The 25,441-nt window shown below is 33.4% G+C and overlaps 1 protein-coding gene across 1 annotated transcript; it reads right to left on the bottom strand.

Annotated features, from left to right (window-relative positions):
• Nucleotides 1–15,298: 15,298 nt before the first annotated feature.
• Nucleotides 15,299–20,073, bottom strand: LOC131038880 (uncharacterized). The gene is made up of 3 exons (XM_057971440.2): nucleotides 19,849–20,073; nucleotides 18,057–18,334; nucleotides 15,299–16,041 (listed from the first exon to the last, which is right to left on the bottom strand). Exons 2-3 carry the CDS (start codon nucleotides 18,111–18,113, stop codon nucleotides 15,526–15,528), a joined length of 573 nt encoding a protein of 190 aa, XP_057827423.1. The 5' UTR covers nucleotides 18,114–18,334; nucleotides 19,849–20,073; the 3' UTR covers nucleotides 15,299–15,525.
• Between the last annotated feature and the right edge of the window lie 5,368 nt (nucleotides 20,074–25,441).

Genomic DNA, 25,441 nt, shown 5'->3' with positions numbered 1-25,441 from the left:
GAGGGTGCCTTATATTTTTTGATGGAAGTGGAGAAAATAGTAGTTGACCCTATTTTACTCAGTTACACTCGTGTGAGTGTCGTCAGTTAGTTTGGCCTTCATATTTTGTCGTTTGATATTTTTATGAGTATTTGCTTGAGATTTGTTCAGTTGTGTTGTTTTCCTTTAGGGTTCCTGGTGGGGCATTACAATATTCATATATATATACCCAATATCACACCCAATATCAATAGAACCTTTCCCAATCACACTCGTATATTATTTTTTACCTATCAAAATAGGTGGCATAACACAAGGCTCAAAAGAAGAGAACATAGACTATGTAGAAGTCATCTAGGATGATAAGCTCCAAAATCTAGGATTCATCTCCTTGATTCATAACTTGTAGTAGCAAAAATAGCTTTACCTTTACTTTTAGTTTCTTTAGAAGTAGGTCCAACGTGACCTTTTACCTTAGTAGATCCTAATTGTTTAGAATGTGAAGAAGAAGTTGACTCAGACATTCTAGAAGGAAGATTAATGTTCTTCTTAAGATGTTTTAGTTCATCAATATATTTTTTATAACAAGAATTTTGTTCATGTCCAATCCTATTGCAATATTTCTCCTTCTTGGATGTTCAATGAAAATGATTTATTCTCTACTTGATCCATTTGTGTCTTTTTCATTGCTTTCTTCTATTTCCTGTGAAATTGTTCTGACTCTTTCTATCCCTTAGGCTGACCAAGAAACAAGGCTTGATTCTTTGATGGCTCAATGAGACCCAAAGAAGGAATCTTTTTTTGTCCATGTATCAACAAAAGAGGGTCAAACACATTCCAAACACAACCATTCTACTTAGTATTCAATCCTTGCATCCTTAGGGATTGGATCTAGTAGATTCAACCCCTCTTTTGAATGTATAGTTTCCCCAAGTGAAAATTAATCTTAGTTAAATTCTTCCACCCTCAAGTGGCTAATTGGGTAAGCCTCCAATTTTCTACTTTATAGTAGCAAAATAACAATTGCAATGAAAGGAGATCCTCTCATAATCCATTAGTTGACACCAACATATATCATTAACATATAAGATAATATTACTTTGAAGGTCTTTAGATAGATCAATCTTTATGAGAACACAAACATATGAGATATGAGAAAAAATAGCAATAACTATATTGACTTCAGCTATGAGATTTCCACAATCCATTTTGTATTTCTAGTGTATTTTTTCTGGATTCGATTGTGTGTATATTTTTCCCATCCAGAAAAAATATACACACAATCGAATCCAGAAAAAATACACTAGATATATTGACTTCATTATAAATCTACTATTTATGTGTATGGCTATGACAAGATGTTAGTTTCCTTTATTAATTTCCGTTTAAAAGCATATTCAGAAAATATACATTTTTATCCAACAAAGGGAGTTGTACCTTTATATCAAAATTTAGAGAGCACTTGCACTCACCATTGCAAGTGACTCAACTGTTGGTTCTTGTTTTTGTCTTTCAATTTGGGCATTTTAGAGTCATTTTTAAAAGATATTTAAGAAGGACAAATCTGTTAACCAACATAACTAAAATCACAACAAAGATCACCTCCCTTCAGTCAAGCGAGCCCTTCTCTTCCTCTGGTGGGATCTTGAAACACAAGTACTAAGATCAACTTTCTACTTTCATTGATATGTACTTCCGAAAGGAAGTAAAACAAGTTCTGAGTATATATAAAGAAGATTCATCTCAACTGAAACTAAGTACTAACTAAATTTTAAATAACTTTTCAACTGAGAACAAGAGGGATATATAAATACCCTTATTCAAAATTCAAACTAAGGTTACCCACCTACAGCAATAGTAACAACTACTAAAACAACAAGAGAAAATTACTAAAAGAAATAAATCAAGTCCGAGAAGAAGTTGAGTTCTGAATAACACTGATGAAACACACTAATGAAACATGAATATAAAGAGAGATCAAGGAAGATCTTATTTGAAATAACTAGAGGTTATCATCTTTCATGTGCGCAACAGCTATCATGAACCTTGTTGAACTCTACTTGTTTACTCATAATGTATTTAAAAACACATAAGTGTAGGTAAAATAGAACTTGAAGATATAATTCTGATTACCACCATATGTTTATCACATAAATAAGCAAAAAGATAAACATTGCATCATAACTATTACTTCTAATATTACTTATAATTAGCAAATTATTATAGTAAAAATTAAACAAAAATGCATGCAATAGGGTATGCCACAAGACATATTAGTCTGAAGATTCATAAAAGCATAAAATTTAAACTATAATAAAAAGTGCAATGTTTTCTCCTCATCATCCTCCATGGTTTCTCCATTTTTCCTCAAGTCGGTTTAATAAATTGCAGACTCTTGTATGAAATTCTGAAATGGACTCACTGTTCTTCATTTGAAGAGTCTCAAAATATCATTTAAGCATTCGGAGCTTCACCAATCTAATTTTATTGGTCCCCTTGTATCTAGTTTGGAGGATTTCCCATGCTTCCTTAGCATAGTTAGTTGTTTCTATTATAGGAAATATTGCCTCTCTTAAGGATGCTTCAATCAAAATCAATGCCTTAGCCTTTTTCCTCCTTTTCTCCCTCAACTAGTTCTTTTGATTGCTTGAGAGGGAAACAAACTAAGATGGATCAGTTGTATCCACAAACCTAGTGACATAAAGTTCTCTCAAATAATTTGCAACCATGATGGTCTTCATCTTCTTGGCCCAAACATCATAATTGTGTCTATAAATTTTTTTTTCTTTCTATTAAATGAATAGAGAAAAGCTATTTCAAAATACAAACTCCAAAAATAACTACTAATTTAATCTATAGGTAGCGATCAGGAGCTGCATTTAGCTACATAAACAACAAAGCTTCTCAGAGCTCACTACAAACTAATTCTCACTTGGAGCTGCACACAGTCAGCAGTTATCACTGCTCAACTAACAAACCACACACACCTGCAACCTATTGTTGGTCACAAAAATCTTCTTCATTGCTCAAATTGTTGTCTAGCTTCTACATATTCTCTTTGTTCGTCAACACTCTACTCTGTTGAACTGTTCTAACTGAAGAACATTCTCCCTTTTTGTCTTGGAGATATCTTCTCAAAAATTCCCCCCCAAATTCAAAATTCAAAAGAGTAACTACCTCATTAACTTATCTACAGTTGCAGTTTACATCAGGAGTTGCTGAGATGAAGATACCAGCACAATATTCTAGGTTGTTTCTATTGCAAAACTCCTAACAAGTAGGTTGAGTTTATATGGGGGTAGATTTTGGCTTAGACAATAAATTCCAACACAAACCCTAAGGTTGTAATATTGCCCACACAACTTTATAATTTATAAAGTTGACACACTAATCAAATAGAAGTCACCAATAGAAAGGCTTGGGGCCTATCCACAATTATGGTTCCTGTGCAAAGAAATGAAGCCACCAATTTATGCAAATTGCAGCCCTTTCAACTAATATAAAAGTAATATGGGTGTTGATATGAGGATCCCAAAAGATACCAAGAGCCACTTGCCATACATCAAAGAACTCCGAGAAACAAAATAAACCAAGATCTGATGCTTACTTATCAAATATTATGCAATAATTCATAGAAGGATCTATCTGAATGGTAAATCAATGTCTGATTTTCCAAAAAATGAAACTGACTCCAAATCAAGGCAGCATACAAATATAGCCTAATACATTAAAAAATAGATGGAGTAGATCAATTTCTCTAAACTTGGTATGTCAATCCAAATCTAGTGTGATGATTTTGAATTGCTTAAAGAGAAAAATGGGCTCTTGTAAAAGACAAGGTGAAACCCCAATCAAAATAAAATAATTTGATCCTTTTTAAAGTGCACATCCATAAAGGATTACCAAATCTCCAAAGAACTAAATAAGATTGCAATGTGTAGCACTTGATTCTTGATCATGGAATCAAGACAAACTTATTTGACCTATAGAGGGCTCTATGACTTTCCTTGATGGAAATCACCAATTAATGTACCAAACAAAGGCAAAAACCATGACCATCAGGTATGAGGAAATAAGGCTGTAGAAGTAAGCTACCACTGTTGGATATAGGTCATGCAAAATAAACGTAGATCCACAAAAAATGAATTTGCACTACCCTCAAATAGTCAACATTGAATAGGCAAATTGATGTTGAGATGAATGTGCAACCAATTGATAGTTATATGACCTCAAACAATGTACTTGTCTCTTTAGCTGAAATAGAATTTTTTTTAAAATATTGTTAATCTTTATAAGATAACAATGATAGGAATGCATAGATTACTTCTTTCCTATAATTGATATATACATGGATTCATATGCTTTGTTAATCAACCAAGGAAGGAATTGATACCATAAAAATCCTTAGAATGTCAAACTCTGATGTAGGTTGGAAACTCACTGGACATTGCTTTGATACCATGTAGGAGAAGACATTGATTCACCATGAAGCTACAACCTTCAAGATCACACTAGGAGACAACCAACCATCATAGAATACTAAGAAAGAGATAAAAAAGAAATTCTTGACTTATTTATATGTTACAAAGTGTACAAAATCATATTTATATAGGAAATAGGCTAAATAATGGAGACAATAGAAAGAGACATGTGTCCCAGTAATATGTGGGAGAAGATATATGGTAGAGAATATGCAATTATAATTAATAGAATAGTCATTACCTAAGTAAAACCTGAGTAATTGTAAATAGAAAAAACTTTTTAATCCAACAAGGGGTATACCCAAAAAATATGGGATGGGAATCTTCAAAGAATTAGTCAGAACAAGTGGATGGAGAGGAGGAAGAGTCATCTAAAATGATTTCCTAGTCAATCGAGATCAATAATTTTCCCCTTCTAGGACTAACTAGAGCCTTCAACATTTAGCAAAGCATTGAGGGTTGATACAAAAGGTCATACCTTTCAAGGGGGAGTGGCCTTACTAGAGGTTGAGAATCCCTATAAATTTGTCTTACAAGATACATTTAATTACACAACTAGAGAAGGGTTATAGCTAGGAAATACAAATAGGGGAGATATACAAACTAAAATTTTACAATATAAGAATCAAATCCTAGTGAAGTGGTAACTCATTATTTTTTGAACCAACTATCACAACTGACTAAGAGAGAGAAAAGAGAGAATAAAAAATTGAAACTTGTCTTAATTCTATGTCTAAAATGATTGAGAATAGATTTTTTTTTAGAATGGAACCTTTTAAACTTGTCTTTGACAGTCTAATATCTATCTATATTGCTTCTAGATTTGATTGTGTATGTGATTTTTACATCAACGTTTTGAATCACACTCTATGATCCATCATTAGGATGATAGAGAGCCAAATGAGATTAAAGTGGATGTGGTTGCAGACTTGAACATAATAAAAAGGGCGAGAAAGGTGGGAAGAGAGAATGGGGTTGCACATAATACAAGGTTAGTACAAGTGGCAAGTGTTAGGAAAAAGAGATTAAAAATAATAATAAACAAAAATAAACACAATTTTTATTTAAGAAAATTATTTGTTCAAGTGACTTTTCTTATTAAAATAATTGTGTTTATCTTTATTTATTATTATTTTTAATATCTTTTTCCTACCACTTGCCACTTGTCCTAACCTGGTACTATGTGCAACCCCACTCTGTCTTCTCACCTTTCTCCCACTTTTTATTCTATTTAGGTCTACAACCACATCTACTTTGACCTCCTTTGGGTCTCTATCATCTTGATGATGGATCACAAAGTGTGATCCAAAAATCTGATGCAAAAAACACTTATACAATCAAATCTAGAAGTAATATAGATACTCTCATGGATTTTGGAAATATACTAACCTTTAGTCTCCTACTCTCATGGATTTTGGAAATATACTAACATTTAGTCTCCTATCTCATCAAAACATCAAAAACATCCTTCTACTTAGTCAAGAGATTGTCCCTTTTAAATTCATTTTGCAATTGAGTGATTGTTTTGATAGCCATTAAAAAATTCTTGAAGTCCTCTTTGTAGTTTCCTTTAGGCTTCATAGTGAATGTAAACCATTTCATCAAGAGACCAATGGTGGTGAATATGATCTACATCAATACAGTGAAGGAAAAACCTATAATATAAACCCTGCCATTTCTCTAAGAGAAAGAAAACATAGAACAAAGGTAGGGGTCATGATAAATCATGCTCTCTAAGAAGGAGAAAAATTTCTCCCTTTTAACAATTGGCTGTACTAGCCCATTTTCTTTAGGGAGTTGCAATTAGTAGGCTGCACCTAAATTAATTTACTACCCATGGTAGGCTAGAATAAAAAAATAAGAGTAACCTTAGTTGTATTAACCAAATTAGGAAATTTGGATATAAAGAGTAGAAGAGGCCAAAATTTAATGTAATTTAAAAAAGGTGGTCCCATCTAGTAAATGATGATTCTTTTCCCACAAAGGGAAATAATGACAAATGACAACATAAAAGACCATCATTAAAATGATGGCCCACATATCTTTAATCCACATTATAAATTTGATCATCTCAAATCACAACACGAACATCCTCTAGGAGTTCATACAAGGATATCCAAATTTGCAAATTTTGGGCAAATTGGTCCAAGTAAGCTAGCCTATCGATAGACTTCTTCCCTTCCCTAATAGTGTGGAATAATCTAAACTAACACAAAATAGAGAGATTGTGGAAGGAATCAATAGTAATATCTCTCATAGACCATCTTGGGGGGACCTCTTCTTTGAGTAAATTATGATAACATTATTTAAATCTCCTTCAGATCCTTTATCCTTAGCTAGGGGAATTCCATGAGAAGCAACCTCTACCTCAATAAAGTTGGAGGTCAGGAATTTAATGTTGACCACATAGGAAATAATTAACTTTCCTTTCTCATCCCTTATGATGTCACCTATTCCCACCCAACCCATATTCCCTTAAGAACTATCAAGGTTTAGGTTTTACCAACCAATGCTGGTGGGACTAATAAATAGTAGTTCCAAAACTGGAGGGAAACAAGAAGAAAATATAGAGGGCCTCAGATAACTCCCAATTTATAGAAATATGGAATTCAAGACTTGAGGGGAATTCTTGTGCTTAGAAAAAGGAAAAGCACTTAATATTATTTTTTATGTTGCAAATTATGGAGAACACCAAGGCTTCCCATGGAGTTTTCCTTTCCCCAGATAATTTGCAACTATTATTTTCTTTCTAGAAACTCATACCTGTATGAAGAATATCCTACCATCATATCCCAACAATCAAAGGGTGAGAACATGTGGGGCACTAGAAGTCCGAAACTAGCTTTGGGTCTTTGTGTCACATCTAAGACAATGAGAAGAGAGTCATAATTTTTAGTCTAATATTCCAAGAGTAATCATAGTGGAAAAGGAGATTATTTATAATCTCTTCAACTTTTTCACATAAAACACATTGATTCACCAATTGTGTGAACCTCACTTCTATATGCTATTAATAGTAAGAATCATTCGATGACAAGTTATCCAAAAAAAAGAAGAATTTTAAGATGTTTTAAGAGATCCATATTTTAATCCATTTAAATTGGGAAAGGCCAAGAATGAACAAGAATATTGAACCCAAACATGACCAAGTATTTCCCATCCTTAGAAGAATGCCAAATAAGGATATCTTGAGAATGGGTTCTATAAAAATCATTAGTTGTTTAAGATCCTAAGGGGTTCAAAATTCATAGGACCAATAATGGGATCATACTAATTGTGATTATTTCTTCATTTGGAGGAGATAAAGACATATCCTAATAGTTCTTGACAATGACCCCAAGTTTTCGGGTTAAATTTGCCTCAATAGTTGTGAGATAGGTAAAGTTTTAATATAACAAGTGAGGTCCAAGGGTCCTTCCAAAAGTGGATTTTTTCAAAATTATCACAAAGCCATAACACACCTTTATTCATGAATTATTTGGTTTTAATAAGATTTTTTCATATATGAGAACCATGGGGAAAGGGGTTCATGGCTAGAAATGAATTGAATTTTGTACCTTGAAAATATTTATCTCTCATCACATAAGATTAGTCAAAAGGTTCAAAATAAAGTCTCCAACTACTTTAGATAGGAGAGCCATGTTCACGGTTTTAGATTCTCTAATATCTAGTCCCCTCAACTCTTTACTAGTGCAAACTATCTCCCAATCAGACAGGAAAATATGGTTCATCTTTTCCATAGGGGGTTCACTTAGTTAACGTGGGTTATATCATGTGCGTTCATGCAATACTAAAAAATCCCCTTATTTTCAAAAAATATTTCCCTAAATTCCTTTTTTGTCACCTCCTCCCAATACATAGCCTGAATTAAAAACACACCAATTGTCACCAGATATTGTATTTTTTCATAGCTTGAATTAAAACCCACCTATTTTAACCAGATAGGCAATATATTGTTTTCAAATTTTGGTATATTAAACCCCCCAATACGAATGTATCTGATATAATATTGCCTAGCTAGCGAAGTCCCTACGATCCTTTCCATTCTTGACCAAAGGAACCTCCTTTAGATCTATTAAAGCTTCTTAGTCCAATAAACGAGCATTTGAAAAAGAGAAAGAAGGTACATAGGCGATCTTTTGTGAGAGGCCTTAAGAAATTGGAGTTTCCTTACATTACTCAAAAGAGAACATTTCCTGCTAGCTAACATTTTTTCAATCCATTCTTATAGAGAGGACTACATAAAACTATCAACTTTCCTAGAAGTTAAAGGTAAAACTAAATAAGAAGTAGAATTGCTAGAAAAATGGTACCTTAGTACACCAAAAATATGTGTCTATAGGGAGGAATGAAGATTTATGAATAGAGAGAACTTTTTTCCAAATTAATCATCTAGCATGAAGCCATAGAATAATCAAATAAAATAGAGATCCAATCACCCTCTCCTTGAGTAAGAAAACATTTCCTAGAAGAAGAGTTTCATCCACAAATACTTGGTGGGAAACAACCTGGGGACAAGAGGAAGGCCTAATACCCTTCAAGAGGCCTCTAATAACAATTTTTTCAATATTTCTACCAAGATCATTATCCATTAGAATGAATAATTAGGAGAAGAGAGGATCCCCCTACCTAATCCCTCCAAAGTTCCAAAAGACTCCTTGAGGGGAGCGATTAATAAAGATAGAGAACATAAGTGAATGAGAAAAAACCTTAGCCATCTTCAAGATCTTTAATAGTTCTTAAATATAAATATATGCTAATTTTGCAAAATAACATTTTCTCTACTATGATGAATTTCTTCTCTACATACTAAAACCAAAATTATTCTCCATCTATTAAAAATAATTTTCATTTGAACAATCATTTGCTTCTATTCTCTAAAAGTTTTTTTTTTACCTTCAATTTTTAGTGTTACTTAAATATAAATTTACCTCGATTATGTAGAATTTATTTTTATCTTATATGATAAATTTCTACTTTCCATTCAAAAATTTTAAAATGTAAATTTTCTCCACTTCTTCAATAAAAGACTTTAAAGCAACATAGCTACAACGATTATTAAAAACTAAAGCTATTGTAATTAAATAAAATTTTCTTTCGTACACTGGTTCAAGAAGGCAAATTGTTAGGTTGACTTGCATTCCAATTTATATTTGCTAAAACTTAGTTTCAAGATGCAAGTAATTGGTCCTATAAGCTATACTTTTAGACACCTTTAACCAACTACAAAATAAGCATGTCTTTTCTCTATGCTTTGATTACTTTAATATTGGTTATGAACAAACCATGATGTTATCTGGTTCCTTTTTGTATTTTGAGGCCAAATCGAAAACTTGACTTTATTTTAGAATTGCATGTTTATTATCCATTTTTTTAAACAAAAATTAAAATTTTTTATTTTTAAAATATAGTTTATTTTTTTATTCAAATAAGTAGGGACTGGCCCTAATGCATTATAGATGGAAAACATGAATTATCAAAACAATTCTGGAATAAAAATTTGTCACAAAAATAGCAAAATAGAGCAACCAACAAAGTAACAACAGAGGTGGAGTTGATATAAATATTTTGTATCAAAGCTTTGGGGATGCTTATCTAGAATAAAAACTAGAGAAGGTGAAGAATTGTTAGTGGAGAATTATTTCTTGTGTTGAACAATTGTATAGGTAGATCCATCACTACAATAAAAAATAGTGCTTACCTATACAAGAAAAAAGTGGGTTAGCAGAAAAATAGTTAGAAAGGGTAGTATCATTCAGATCAACAACAATATTACAAGAAAAATCATAAGGATCATTAAAACCATTATTATCCTTAAGAACTATGATTAAAGCATTTATCTGACAAACATCAACTAGATAAAAAAAAAAAAAACCCTACATGCAACATCTATCATTTTATTGTATGAAAAAAAATTTAAAATAGAAAACAACACCAGTAGGTACATCTGTAATAGGATGAAGAGGAGTAGAAATAGTTAGAGGAAGAGAGGGCCACAAATCCTCAATGACATCAACTAAACTAGGAGGAGAGGAAACAAGAATTCATGAATCATTTGAAACAAAATCATCATAAAAAATAACATGAAGAAAAATAGTACGATGGTCACAAACAACATTCTTGCACTAGGTTGATGAAGATTTCCTTGGAGCATTATATGAGAAATTACAGGCTAAATACCTAGTAGCAAAATAATAATTGGAGTGAAAGGGATCCCCTCATAATCCACTAGTTGACACCAAGATCTATCATTGACCTATAAGACAATATTACCTTGAAGAGTTTTAGATAGATCAATCGTTATGAGAACACAAGCATAGTGGATGTGAGAAAAAATAACAATAGCTATATCCACTTGTATAAAAAAACACAAAGCATTTTAAATTGCCTCACAAGCATATTTACTCCAAAATTTTAAAGAGAGATAAAATATTTTGATCCAAAGAGAGACAACATCAATCAAATCTTTAAGAGGTTTAAAGGAGGGTATCCAAGGATGAAGAAAGAGAGGGTGTGAATCTCATGACTAGGCATTAGCCTCAAGAATAACATCCAAGTCATCACTAGAATAAAAACTCATAACAAATAAATCCCTAGAACAAGGGTAAATCTCTATCTTATTATCCACTAAAGGGAGGCAGTGTGTAGAGGTTCACTAGTTTAGATTCGATAGAAATGGCCATGATAAGTAGAACAACCTACCAACTAGGCTCAATTCAGAGAGAAGAATCTTATTGTTTATCACCTCTTATCCTCAAACCACCTTGGGGGAGGTAGATGAGCAAGAAAAATGTCCAACCTTATAGATGGAATCCCTAGCTTGAGATGAGCCCAACATTATTTTTCTCAACAAGTCAGTGTAGGTTCTTTGATGAGAGGCAAAGAATAAAGGAGCAAAAATACCACTATAAGGACTCTTTCCAACTTTGTCAAGGAAAGAAGAATATCTAGCAAGAGAAGTCGTAACATCACTCAAAACACAAGAGGAGAACCACATAGCCCCCTACAATAGCCACCAAGCGAGAAGCACCTAAAGCCACACCAAAAGGATCTAAGGACCTGGTAGGCGAAGCTCCACCAATGCATGAATATGAATATAGATGTACAACCTTAGCAATAGAGTCTCATACAAAACCCAATTCCACCACCAAGTTGAGCGTAGAGAAATAGTTGATGGGTGGGAAGGGTGATTTTAAAACAGTAGAGCAATACTGTTGGTAAGAGACATCGCTGGAGTTGTCTTAGACTATTCTAATTAAATATAGTTTATCTAATTGGATATAATATATAAATATATATAATTAATATAGATTAATTAATGGTATTAATTAATTTAGTAATTAATAACATTTGATTTTCTAGTTCCAATTTAAATGAATTGTATTTAATAATTGATATTCTACAATTTCATTTTAAATAACATAGTAAATTTAGTTTTCAATTATATTTTTAAATGAAAAATAGAAAAAATAGAATTACATAATTTCTTTTCATATTGTACAACTGATGTACTAAATTGTAGAATTTAATATTCCTACTTTGGCCTATTTCTCTTTGTATCTTCAATCTTCATTGGTATATGGAGACTACTATTATATTTTACTTCAACCCAAACAAATAAATCTATAATATTGAAAGCAATAATTTTGATAATATATAGATAGCAACATCTATGGAAAGACAATTTCAATTTAAAAATCATAATTTTCTTTAGAATAATCCTTTTCCTTTGTGTTTTAACTTTTTTATTAAATTTATATTTTTTTAAATGCAATATTTAATCTTTTATTTTTTATGTTTCTTAAATATAAATTTCTCTCAATTCTACATAAACTATTTTTATTATATAATTATTTTCTTCTTTTTTTTCAAAATTTTTAAAATGTAACTTTTCTCCACCTCTTCAATAAAAGACTTTGAAGCAACGTGATTAAATTTTTTATAAAAATTAAAATTGTTGTGTTACTTCTTCAACCTTCTTAGTTGTCATCAACAACAAGCCTTCTCATTTATTTGGGGCTTTTAAGGACCTTCACCAAGGGGATCCTTTATCTCCCTATTTGTTTATTATAATGGCTAGGGGTTTGGGTAAATTTATTCATTCTCAGGTTTCTCGATGGTTGATTCATGGTGGAGCTGGGGAAAAAGGATGCAAAAGCAATGCCACTTCCAATTTATTGATGATACAACTTTTATAGGGGTTGCCCATTTTCATGAAGTTGAGTCTTTTAGTCACATGTTCAATATTTATTTAGTTATTTTGAGGAAAGAAATCAATGAGCACAAATCTTCTATCTATTTTTTTTTATGCTCCTGCGTCTATTTAATGAACGATTGCAATTATTTTGCATTTATAAATTGCTTCTCCTCCCTTTGTTTATTTGGGCATTCCTCTTGTTGTTGGTCAACAACTTAGGCCTTACTGCTAGAAGTTGTTGGATAAGTTACATTAGAAGTTTAATCACTAGACTCATCGTGGATCTCCATGCTAGGGTGATTCTCTTTCAATTTGTGATCCAGGCTCTTCCTATTTATAAGTGTTTTGTTCAGGTGGTTCCTTCGTATTTCCTCAAGAAGTTTGATGCTCTTTTGTGCAAATTCGTTTGGGGTGGTAATTTGTTTCCTTCCAAATAGAGCTTAGTTAAGTGGGATTCTATCTACTGGCCAAAGATAGAAGGAGACCTTGGTCTTTGGTCAATTATTCATAATGAGCAAGTTCTAGCAGCCAAATTATATTGGCGTTGGTGCACTAGTCAAGATTGGGTTTGGGCTTGCATTCTCAATCATAAGTATTTACCTAGAGTTAACGTTTTCGATGTGCTTCATTATCGATTGAAGGGAAAGGGTTCTATGATTTAGCATACTATGAAGAATGGAGCTCAATAGATTAAACAACCTGGACTTTTTTTGATCTGCAATGGGCTCAAAAGCTCCTTTTGTCTCAATTCATGGGATGGTAGTCCTTCAATCCTTTACATGTATCCATACTTGTGGCCACTTTGTGATAGTTCTACTATAGTTGGTTGGAATACTGTGGAAGATTATAAGACTATTTAGAATTTAAGAGCGGTTGTTGGTTGCAAGGGGAAGGACCCTCACAATTTTCACTAGGTGGGTCAAAGGAGGCTAAGCAAGAGTTATCTAAATTTTTTGCTTCCCAGGAGTGTAATTCTTTGTCAAGGAAGGATACTTTGGCTTGGGGTAGGAATTTGACTCATAAGTACTTTGTTGCTACAGGTTACTTGGCACTTGATAGGAATCTTTTTGGGAGTATTGGGGTTCCCTAGTGGAAACAAGCATTGAACAAATTTTCTTGGCCTAAATGTAACTGTTTTATGTGGCTAGTTGTTTAGAATCGATATCTTACTTGGAATAATTTATGCAAGTGGGGCTTCCATGGTCTTTCTATGTGTGCATTGTGTTGTAGGAGTGAAAGTGTATTTCTCATCTTTTCTTTCAGTTCTCTTTCGATAGGTCAATATGACACCTTTGATGAGGGGTTTGGAAGCAGGCCTGTTAGCATGTCTCCTCTTTAGCTGAGTTTTAGGCATGTTGGGGTAAGTCTCTAGTTAAGACTTTCTTTCTTTATCTTACTCGAGTTCTTGGACAAACCTTCATTATTTGACATGTTTGATTGGATAGTAATCAGTGGATCTTGAGCAGATTATTCACACTCTCTGTGAAACTGTCTTGACAAAGTGTGATCTTGTTTTTATTTTTTTTTAAGTTCTCAAACTTTTAAATTTCAATAGCCTTATAATCTTTATCTTCTATTGATACTCTTTCTTTGTACATGGCTTTAATTTACTTATCTTGAAATTCAGTGGTTGGAGGAGCGTTGAAACCTCAGGTTAGGTGCTAGTCCAGATTGTATTACTGTTTCTACAGCCCTTGAACCCATTCCTTATCTAGGAAACCAAGATGAATGAAGAGATACGTCAAGAATAAGTGATGAACGAGATAGCTCACCTGAAGGAAGTTGTCAGGTATGGTAGCTAAGGAGCCTCTGGAAAACCCTCTGCTACAGTTTGAGAAATAAAAGATGAGGAAGGATAATCACAGAGATAGAGAAATAGAGAATTTTTGGCCTTTTGATACACGAGGAGTGAACAGTAGTCTTTATTTAGTATCAATATATTGGGGGTTTATAATGGTATACAATGGGAAATGGTAGGCAAACTTCAGGTGTGGCCTCGTTGTGCCGCATTTATCTATAAAGAAACAGTCACAGGAAAGAAATGATGACAAATATTTATGAGCATAATAAAAATAGAATACAAAAGACTTAATGCTATTATTTTCAAATAGAAAGATAAATACACAGTTCTACAAACTGTTTTTTATGAACACCATTCACCACTTACTATTCTGCGCTTTGACAAAAATATGCTAGCTTTATATAATCAATGCTCAATACAACATTGTCTTGACATAGAAATTAATTAATAAAGGACGGTTTTCTTTCCACCATAGGAAACATGGTATGACATGCTGAAGTTTATTGAATAAATTACTAAGTTCAAACTAGAAACTATGAAATAAAATAAAAACTGCAGGTTGCAGGCAGTGATGTATCAGTTTCCAACATGGGTGTCTGCGATTATTACATGTTTTTCATTTGGTCCTGCTGAAGCTTCCATCTTATGTAGCGTTATGCGAACTCTTCTTTTGGGTGTACCTTCAGATGACACATCTTGCTGATAACTATGAAATGATCGACTGTGAACTCATAATTGAAGATTTTGAAATACACAGCAAAAAACTATAGGCTGTTATAGCAAACAGAGAATTCGCAACAGCAAACACTGTTTGCTATAACAGAGAATTCACATTTGATGTCACACAAAAATAAACATCTTTTACTAATTCAAAACAGCAATTACATCATTCGTTTATATAGAGGTCTTGCTCATTCATTATAATTTGCAGACTCGACAAAAAGGAACTCTTTATAGAGCTCATAATAAAGATAGACTTGCAGTTTTATGCATAGCAACTAAAATACTTAAAAATATAGAAATTACTATCTACCAAAGTTACCAAAAAAAAACCACTAAAATCTAATTTAGAATCTCTCTCCCAAATCTCCAGGACGACCATTGTTGAATTCACTCTCAAATAAAAGAGAAGAATCACAATTCTCAAAGTCATTAAGTTCTATATAGTCACCATTCAAGATGTCAGCATCGCTATCCTGAGGGAAAGAATGGTCCACATTAGAATTCTGGGAATCCAGACATGCCTGCAGAATTTCCTCTATGATCTCTGTTTGTTCAATATACTCATCCATTTCTTCACCAGTCAAATATCCATATGTAGCTTCAGGCCTAGTAAAGCTTATATCAGCTGGAACTTGAGGAAAATCATTGTTGTTTGGTGGAAGCCATCCAAACTCGGAATTTGATCCTAAACCATTTGGCATCGAATCATGTTTAGACCCATCTTCAGACTTGTCTTCACCACAGGAAGGAATTCTACTTTTAGGAGATGAATCAAACTTCTCAATTTCTGTATTTTTTAATCCACCACTTTTTGCAGGAAGTTCGTACCTTCTGAGAACATGGCATAATACAAAAGCACTCTGCAGAACAGAAGAAAATTAGGACCAACAGTTGCTTTACAAATTGCTAATAATGATAATAAATGTCAACAATATTAACACGTTCAAAGTATTTAAAAAATATTATGATTCTCAATATAAAAAAAAGTATAGATGTTGACTCAATTATGTGATCTCATTATAAGACTAAGGGTAGACATCAATTAATGAACTTCTGTCTATTCCTGTCTGCCATATACTGGAGGGAAATGCGATGAAAAATGTTTTCCATTTAGTAGAGGGAAATGAGATAAAAAACTCTCACCATTTAAGAAATCCAAAGTTGTTTTGGCTTATGTGAAAATAAACAATACAGCTTTTTCTTAGAAGAGGTCCATAAAATTTGCTTATTCATTGAGACCCTATTAAAGATCGAAGTTCCAGTCTTTTCAAGCAAGAAAAATGGCATTGTACAGACAATTATTTGTCATTAGTTATCTCAGAAACTTATGTCCTTTCACTAATGTGAGAGATTGACAAAAACAACCTTTTATTGTAAGTGATTCATTTGACAATACAAACTTTATTAGAGGACTAAGCAAACCATCCTTATTTTTTCCTTACCCCTTTACCATCTGAAAGAGAAAATAGAAGTGCAAAAGTCAAAGAAAATCATAGAGAAATTCAAGGCAACTGAAGCATGTTGGGGAATATGAACAAAACAGCCTCCGTAGAAATATGTTATTGAGGCTTGTGATTCATTTCCTGTTTACATGCCATCGTACACCCTTGTTGCCTATTTTTCTGGAAGAGAAGTGAATCTTAGAATTCAAACAGGGTCACCACTAATATAACAAATTCATGTTGCTTTGGCATGAGAAAGAATGAACATAATGAGATTTATGAGAAGTATGTCATAATGTCACTTATTTATTTCCTCTTCGCCAAAAGAACGAAAGAATCCTGCCACATATAAGATTGTACATTCAAAATGCTTGGGCTATGAGCTTCGCAATGAAAATAATAAATGTAAAAAACAGCCAAGTTCAAGTGTACAAGAGTGGCCAACATTCTAATAAGTAACAGCCAAGGCAATTTTAAATCATATGTAAGTGCAAAATGAATTCATATCATACCATATCCTTCTGTACGTATTTTTTAATCTAAAATTCATTTAAGTAACACTAACACTTCTATTACTGCCGAAGGCTACTTTGGAACTTCTATATGTAAATACACATATAAGATTAATATTATCATCCTCACAAAGCAGATAGTTTAACTATAAGCTATAGAAAAATACTGATATTCACTTATTTATATCACCAACATCATCAACTCAACATGCATTCCTACCAAGATTTAAAAAAATGGATTGAAAAAAAATTGGACTTAAAAAAGCAAGATGTTCATGAATCACATTGCTACTTATCATGAACGGCCCTGACCAATGTTTGACAAATATCTTAAGAATATGAAAAGAATTGTTTCGACAATATCTTTGTAAGCATTTTTCCTATGATGGAAAAATCCATTACAATAACAACATTCAATTGAACCCTATCAATCAAAAAAAGATGCTGAACACATGGTCCTGCCTTGCACTCATTTTTACTAATATGGCATTTATGCATCAAAAGTTCATTTTTCTACAATCCATTGAGTTAATGTACACAGTTTTTACTAACATGGCATTTATGCATCAAAAGTTCATTTTTCAAAACTATCATATTTCCACAATCCATTGAGTTAATATATACAGTTTCTGGATTTGATTGAAACTGTCTACATTAGGTTCAATTTTATTTTAAATCATCACATTTCTATGTAATTAAGTCAATGTATGACAAAGCATGAGAGAGGTATGCGAACATGCATTTCTATGTATCTATTTATTAAGTCAATGTTAATAAATGTATGTATAGAAAAACCTTAGTAAAAATAATTAAAGGTTAATGGATATTTATGTTTTGTCATGGTTTTTCTAGGATTTCTCTATGGAAATTATTGTGAACTTTGTAACCCTTGACTCTCCAGCAAATTAGTCAGAATAATACCTGCAAACCAGCTCCTGTCTTGAATTCATTTTCATCAATATGGTATTCATGCATCATCCATTCAGTTTTTTCTCCAAGTGGAGGTCTGCCCTTATAGAAACTTAGAGTCTTTCTTACTCCTGTTAAAATTGACTGAGAGTGAACTGTGTGGTAGCTTCCTGTGGTCTTCCATTAGCCAGCTTCAGTAGCCATATTATCAACTGAACCGGCGCGATACTTCCAATCGTAAGGACTAAAAAAGTACCACTGTTTGTTACACTTCGGCAGAAAAGATCTATCTGCAAAATTGCAAAAGATTCAATTTAACAATGATTAATTGAGCACAAGTTGCCAACTTTTACATGGACAAACATGCCTGGGAATTTATGTAATGCGAAAACATAATTAAACTTTTCAGGAAATTTGACATTAGAGGAAAAGTTAATCTGCAAAATTGCAAAAGACTCATTTCAAGCACAAGCCATTATATACTACTTCATCAAAATTCATTTGATACTCTAAACTAGTGAGTCATCTCTATTTATCCCTAAGTTTTTTTCCTCTAAGGAAAGCATGATTATCATATGCAGAATCTGAATTCAGTAAACATTAGGCACTATGGAAGTCACTGCCTTACAGTGGAAACTACAAATCTCTCCATGGAGAGCAATAGATGAAATCTATTTCCACATATTACAGAAATTTTAGTGCTCTTTGGAGAATATTTTTATCTGATCATGGGCAAGATATAAGGATGCTAATAATGTTACAATATGAAGCTCTGCTAAATTTTGGCTTGATATTAGAAAAGTTGTTCAAATCTATGAGGCATTTAGAGGTCTGATCTACCGATAGTTTTCTCACATAAAGCTGATTACGACTGCTCCAATTGAGCCATATTGCAGGTCTTTTTAAGCCTTCCTAACATTGAAAGTGGTACTAACTCAGAAGTCACCTCATGCAATATACATATCATATAGTAAGTTGAAATAGATGAGCAGTCAATCCATTTTTCTGAGATTATTTCTAAACCAAACAGTCAGGGAATTCCATAAACTCGTTCTCTAACTTAATCAGTTTAGAAATTACATTAATGTCTACCAATGTGAGAATCAGTCAATAAACTCAAAGATACAATCGATTTCCAACTAATCTGTATCCAGATACGAAATACAAAGAAAAGAACATTAAGGACGGACTGTCATCCTCATCAACCGACATAAAAACTTTTGTGTCCTAAACCCTTAGATTAAAAGTTTTTATGCCCTAAACATTTGACATTCCATTCGCAAACACTTGACAGAGTAGTAAGAGGCCACTGCATTCACAAAACCTGATTCGAAAGACCATATACGAAACCTGCTAATTTAATCAACAAACTATCCCATAAAACAGGATCCTGATTTAATCATCAAATTAGACCACGGACAGGATAACAAATTTAATCGGCAGACTATCCCACAAAGCAAGATGACTGATTAAATAAGCAGATTATAACATAAACCAAGATGACTAATTCAATGAGCATATTATCGACCAAGATGCCAGAAGAAAACACTTTAAGGCAGACATATCTATCCTAAGAAATCAATTTTTTTTGACAGATTTATCTAACGTTTATTATTCATTTGATTGGTTAATGAACGGTTAGGGTCATTCCCACACAGAGTTATCATGGAGTCACCGGCATGATTGGAAGCCATAACCCAGTTGTCCTACCCTTAATCACAGCCCTTATGCAAATCTATCATAACATATTACAAGCATTTTCAAATCGATGGGTAAATATACAAATACAGTTTAGATTCTTGACCTGGCAACTCCCAAGGCTCGCATTTGTAAACATCCACCTCAGGAATCACATCCAATGTTTCCTTAATGCCACAGTTTTTCCGCTTCAAATACTCAAATACGAGCTCTCCTTCACTTTGATTGAATCTAAAGCCCGGTAGCACAGATGAATCCATTTGCTGAAAGATACCTACTTGAAAACCAAAAGAACAAATTGGACGGCGATCTCAGCTCAACCGTGAGAATAATGGAAAAGGCCCTGAATCTCCCCTTCTATACATACTATCATTCCATACTGATCTGAATTACTGGCGTTCCGCTTTTCATTTTTGGGTATGTGCATTTATTTATTTATTTATTTAGATTCCCTATAAATCCCCCATTGGAAAATTAGCTTACTGTTTACGCCAACTACTGTGGTGTAAACTAGGGAATGGCATTAGAGAAAATTGGCCCAAGCTTTCCTTGCACTTTGACGAAGAGCAGCTACTTTTCCAATCAGTAGTAGGCATTTGTACGTAAAAACTATCAAAATGATGTAATTCATCTCTAAAGAATACATGTGAGACCGTTTTAAGTAAAAGGTGGTGGTTTAGGTTTTAAAGGGTCAAAGAGTAATTATCTAGTTTACGGGCTTAAAGTGTATTAACAAAATTGTCCTGTATTTTTGTTGGTTATTGGTTTTAAGTAAAAGATATTTTAATTATTATTTTTTAAATAGGGTAGTTAAGAATATAGTTTTAGGATATAGATGTTTTAATTTGGTTATTTTTTTATAATGGAATATAGTTTTGTGTTCATTAAATATAAATTATAAAAATAATCTATTCTATTTGTTCAATGTTCTTTATACTAATCCATGTTTCAATTTGTGTCATAAGATGACGTCAGTCTTTGTAAAGATAAGATGTAGAACATATAAGACACTTGAGATGACATCTTAATGTTTTAAATGTAATGTTGTAAGAACAAATAAGGTACTTGAGATGACATCTTATTATGAGGTGCTTGAGATGACATCTTATTCTGAGGTACTTGATATGACATCTTATTCTCTTAAATGCAATTCCCGACATAATAAAAGATCGAGATAGTTTAACTATTTTCTATATGATGTCAGAAAAGATGTTAAATATCATGCCCGACAAAAAAGATGAAACAATTTAACTGTTTTTTAACATGATGTCATAATAGAGAAGACACTTGAGATGTGGGACAAGAAGATTTAAATGTGAGACAGTTAATTTATAACTTTTACATTTTATAACAATAAAAACGTTCAATGTGGAACCATTAATTTCAAACTTTTAATAGCAATGAGAAAGGTATTTCTTGAGATTTTCAGCTCTAAAATAGCTATTCATGATTTATATTTTATAGGGTTTTCACAAAAATATTTTGTAATGACTCTTAATAACTTGATCTCACTTACAACTTTATCTAATATGACAAAATATAAAACAATTTAATTTTTTTTTAATTTAATATAATTGAAATCTTTTATACAAATATTTGAATTCTTAATTTTATCTTTAACTTGACTTAAAAAATATTTTCCAAAATCAGATTAATAATTTAAATCAAATTACCTTTAAACTTTCATATCATAAATAACTATCTATTACAATTTAATTTTCTAGATTAGAAATACCTTTCTCCTATCATAACAATACATAAAATTCCTTGACCTAAAATAATAAAACTTCTATTATAAATAAATACATATATAAATTAAATATATATCAAAATAATTGAAAATATAAATTTTAATCATAGATACAACCTTACGGCCATCAAATTGAAACCCTAAAGCAAACATGACAGTTAAAAAGTCTGGTTTGAAATTAAAACGAAAAAAACACAAAATCTGGTGTGGAAGGGTTCATTAAAATAATAAAACTCATGATCGCCAGGGTTTGAAACTTTGAAACACAATTGGTGTGATTTGCAGGTGGGAGAAGAGAATGAGAAGGGTATGGAAGGATTGGCATCGTGAATGGAAACTAACAGCCTGGAGTCATTGAGATAGGAGAACGGTAATTGAAAGCTTAAATGATTAAATGATTAAATTACTAATCCAAAAAGTGCCCTGCGAATCCTCCATACTTCCTAAAATAGCCGGTTGGGAAACAAATTTGAGGTTTCTGCCCAAACAAAATCAAAGCAAACCTGCCTATACTGTCTAAGAAAAGAAAGGAGAGCACCGTATTATTTGTGTGTCATCCCCCACACCACATGAAGAAGCCCTCAAACTCAGCTTATCTCCCGAACACGCAAAGCCAAGGAATTAAGTCTACCCGATGATTTCTCCCCAGCAAAGCGTCCGGAATCTCATCTGTCGAAGACAACTGTCTAGAACATGGACTCTATATTCCCATGTTGGCCAGCCAATCCGTTGTTGAATTGCCTTCTCGTTATGAGTGTGTAAAAGTACATTCAGAGATGTGCCCTGTAAGGTGTTGGATCCTAGGGATCCAACAGTCTAGCGTTCAGTCTGTGAATCGCTGATTAGATATGCCATTGAGTTTAACCTGCGAATCACCTTCAATCAAAACCTTGTGAACCCCTTTCTCTATACACCATTCAAGGTCTGCCTCAAGTGCAGTTAATTCGGCAATGTTGTTAGTCAATACTCCCATCGGGCCAGATTTAGCCCCCAACATATCGCCAAACTCATCGCGGATAATTGCCCCATATCCAGACTCACCTGGATTCCCTCTGCAAGACCCATCGAAGTTCATTTTCAAAAACCCAGGGGGAGGAGGAGTCCACTTCATTTTTTTTCTACAAGATTTCAAATCAGAGAATTTGAAGTCACTGCACTTCGACAATATCTAAATGTTTTCCATCGCCATGTCCCATTTTGTATATGTTTTATAAGTTTTACCAAGGGTCCTCACATTAACTACTTCTTCAATGGCATGTTTGATCTTTGAAATGAGGACATCAACTTCCAAGGCCTCGTCATTAAAAATTCGGTGGTTTCTCTCCTTCCAAAGATGCTATGTCAACATAGATGGACTCACAACCCAAAGAATACCCCATTTAGAAGACTTTGCCGAATTTGGCCAAGAACAAAGGAAGTCTTCTAATGACTGATTCTTGACTAGATGACACTGCAAACAATCAAGGAGCCAGTCCCAACACTGCTTTGCGTAGGGGCACCAAAAAAGTAAATGTTTGACCGTCTCTCCATCCTCCTTACATAACCTACTATTGAAATGTGGCGACTGATTAGTAAAGTACTATACACTCAGCCCCCGAGAAAAAAAAAAATTTGGGTATTTTTTTGATGAAAACTGATATTGTAATAAAAACCCTAAAAAGGCCGACTTTATTTTGCCCTAAAAATGCATGTTATAAGCAATTGGGATGCTTAAGGCGTTGTAAGGTTGATGTACTATTTTTGCTGGATAATAAGAAAGATTGGATGACTGTGTATGGTGGATGTAACCCATTCTGGGTGAACCACGTTAAATCTCTGTGTTATCTGTGTCCTGTTTTATTTCTTTATCTTTTGTATTTAAATCTGCATATAATTGTTAGTTCATATTTGCTTCGGATCTGCTTCAAACCCTAACACGTACATATACTGGGTCCTGAGATACCAATCAACTTCAGTCTCTCCCCTGTAAGAATACTTTCATGTAACACGATCCACAAAAAAGCACCCACCTTGGGTAGCACACTTTTATGCCAACACAATGCCCCGAGCCACTCAATGTCTTTCTCTCTATGTCTTTGTAACTCATAACCCAGTCACACTTATTATAAAATGATATATATATTTATTATATTATTTAAGTTATTTGGTGAGAAATTATATTGTTTTATATAAATTTTATTAAATTATTAAAATTTTAATAATTTTATTGTTAAAGTTGTTTCTTTTAAAACACAGTGTGAGAGTTTGTTTCCTTAGGAAGAATGTAGGGTGGTCTTTATTCTATAAAGTTTAATTTCAAATAGCTATTATTGCCTTAGGAAGAATGCAGGGTGGTCATTGTTCTTGGCAAATCAATTGGTAAAGTGGGATTTGAGCATGATTTAACAACAAAGCCTAATCCTAATCTTGGTCCTTCTTAGGGGCAGCAATTGTCCTGAATTTGGCCATTCTAGCAAGGCTTTTCCTAGTTGGCATTTTAGAGCTAGGGTGAGGCATAATTTGTTCCCTAGAATTAGAGGTGGTAACAATATGGTCAACAATCAAATCGGGGTCATAGGTAGACTCAGTCAGAATAGAAGGGACCCCACTAGAGGGGGATAAATCAAGGTGGAAGTTATACAGCCTCAAGATGAGACACCGGTGGAGTGGGGCATTACCCTTTTCAATGGCTTTGTAAATAGACTAAGACAAAGAAGACATAATCGAGAAAGGGAAATTAATTCTAACCCCATATCGGAGATGATTTAAAATGGGAAAAATCTACATGTGGAACCTTCTTTTCCAATCGTCCAAGGTGAATTACTTCATAATAAGCAGAGCCGCATCCTTCCAAATGTCAGGGAGATCCTCCCTGTTTTAGCCACTTTGAAGCTTGTAAACTCATCCTTATTGAAACAACTGATCAAATTCATCCTTGTAAATCCCTTTGGGTTTTTTGGGAAAGGACACACCATCAAGGGCCAGCCATGTCACCTTCACAATAGTCATCGCCAAAACCATGAAAGTAACACTACCAATCTTCATGTTCTCATTATCCCAAACATTAACAAAATCAGTAGAGAGCTTAGGGTCATGGCATGTCATCCCTTCAACATAATTATCCAAGTTATCTTTAATCACCTTGTCCCACAACTCCCCATTACTCTTAAATTCAACGCAGTTGTTGGGTTTAGTCTTAATCAAATCACCACCCATAGTCACAAAATAGAAAACCAGGTTGAGAAAGTGAGAAGCCTGAGAAAAATTGTGGCAGGTAGTACCAACTATAATTATTAAATACTATTGACTTAAGTAACAAGGAGACGAAAGGGTGCGAAAAGGAAGTACAAAAAAGATAACTTTGGGATTATGGATCATTAACCGACGAGTCCTTTAAGATCATGTTACAAGCCTCCAACAAGATTTTGTGCAAGTGGATTCAAATTTTGAAATCATTAACAAATGCGCCCATCCTCGCTAGCTTGTCTGCTACACAGGTGCCTTCCCATCTCATGTGACAAAACCTAACGCCTCCCAGTAAGGGAAGAAAATCATGACACTTGGTGATGAGAGGGTTAGATTTCCAATCTAGTTTCGCCACCCTTTTGAGCATCATTGTGGTATTGCTCAAGTCACCTTAAATGATGATATTCTTGAGGCCCTTTTTCTTGGCCGCAATCAACCCATGATAAACAATAGCCACTTCAGCCATGCTCAAAGTTTGTATTCCAAGATTTGGCACATAGGAAAGGATGAGTCTACCACATGAGTCTCTAATCACTCCACCTCTAATCACTCCACCCCCTCTCGCCCGACCAGGGTTGCCCCTAGAAGAACTGTCAAAGTTTAGATTTAGCCAATCAATCTCTAGGCGTCTGAACTAAAGAGAAGGTTGTTTAAAAAGAAGACATTTTATTTTATAGGAGAAAAGACTAAATAGTTTATGGAATTAAAGAGTATTAATAAAGGT

Source organism: Cryptomeria japonica, chromosome 9 (assembly GCF_030272615.1).
Source record: "Cryptomeria japonica chromosome 9, Sugi_1.0, whole genome shotgun sequence".
Classification (NCBI taxonomy): Eukaryota; Viridiplantae; Streptophyta; class Pinopsida; order Cupressales; family Cupressaceae; genus Cryptomeria; species Cryptomeria japonica.
Note: the sequence above shows the minus strand (reverse complement) of the source record. Positions and strands in the feature narration are given on the sequence as shown.

Coding starts and splice junctions, on each gene's coding strand:
- LOC131038880 (XM_057971440.2), bottom strand. CDS start 18,113: ATGATGCATGAATACCATATTGATGAAAATGAATTCAAGACAGGAGCT. Junction 16,042..18,056: donor AGACAGGAGCTGGTTTGCAG/GTATTATTCTGA, acceptor TCTGTTCTGCAG/AGTGCTTTTGTATTATGCCA.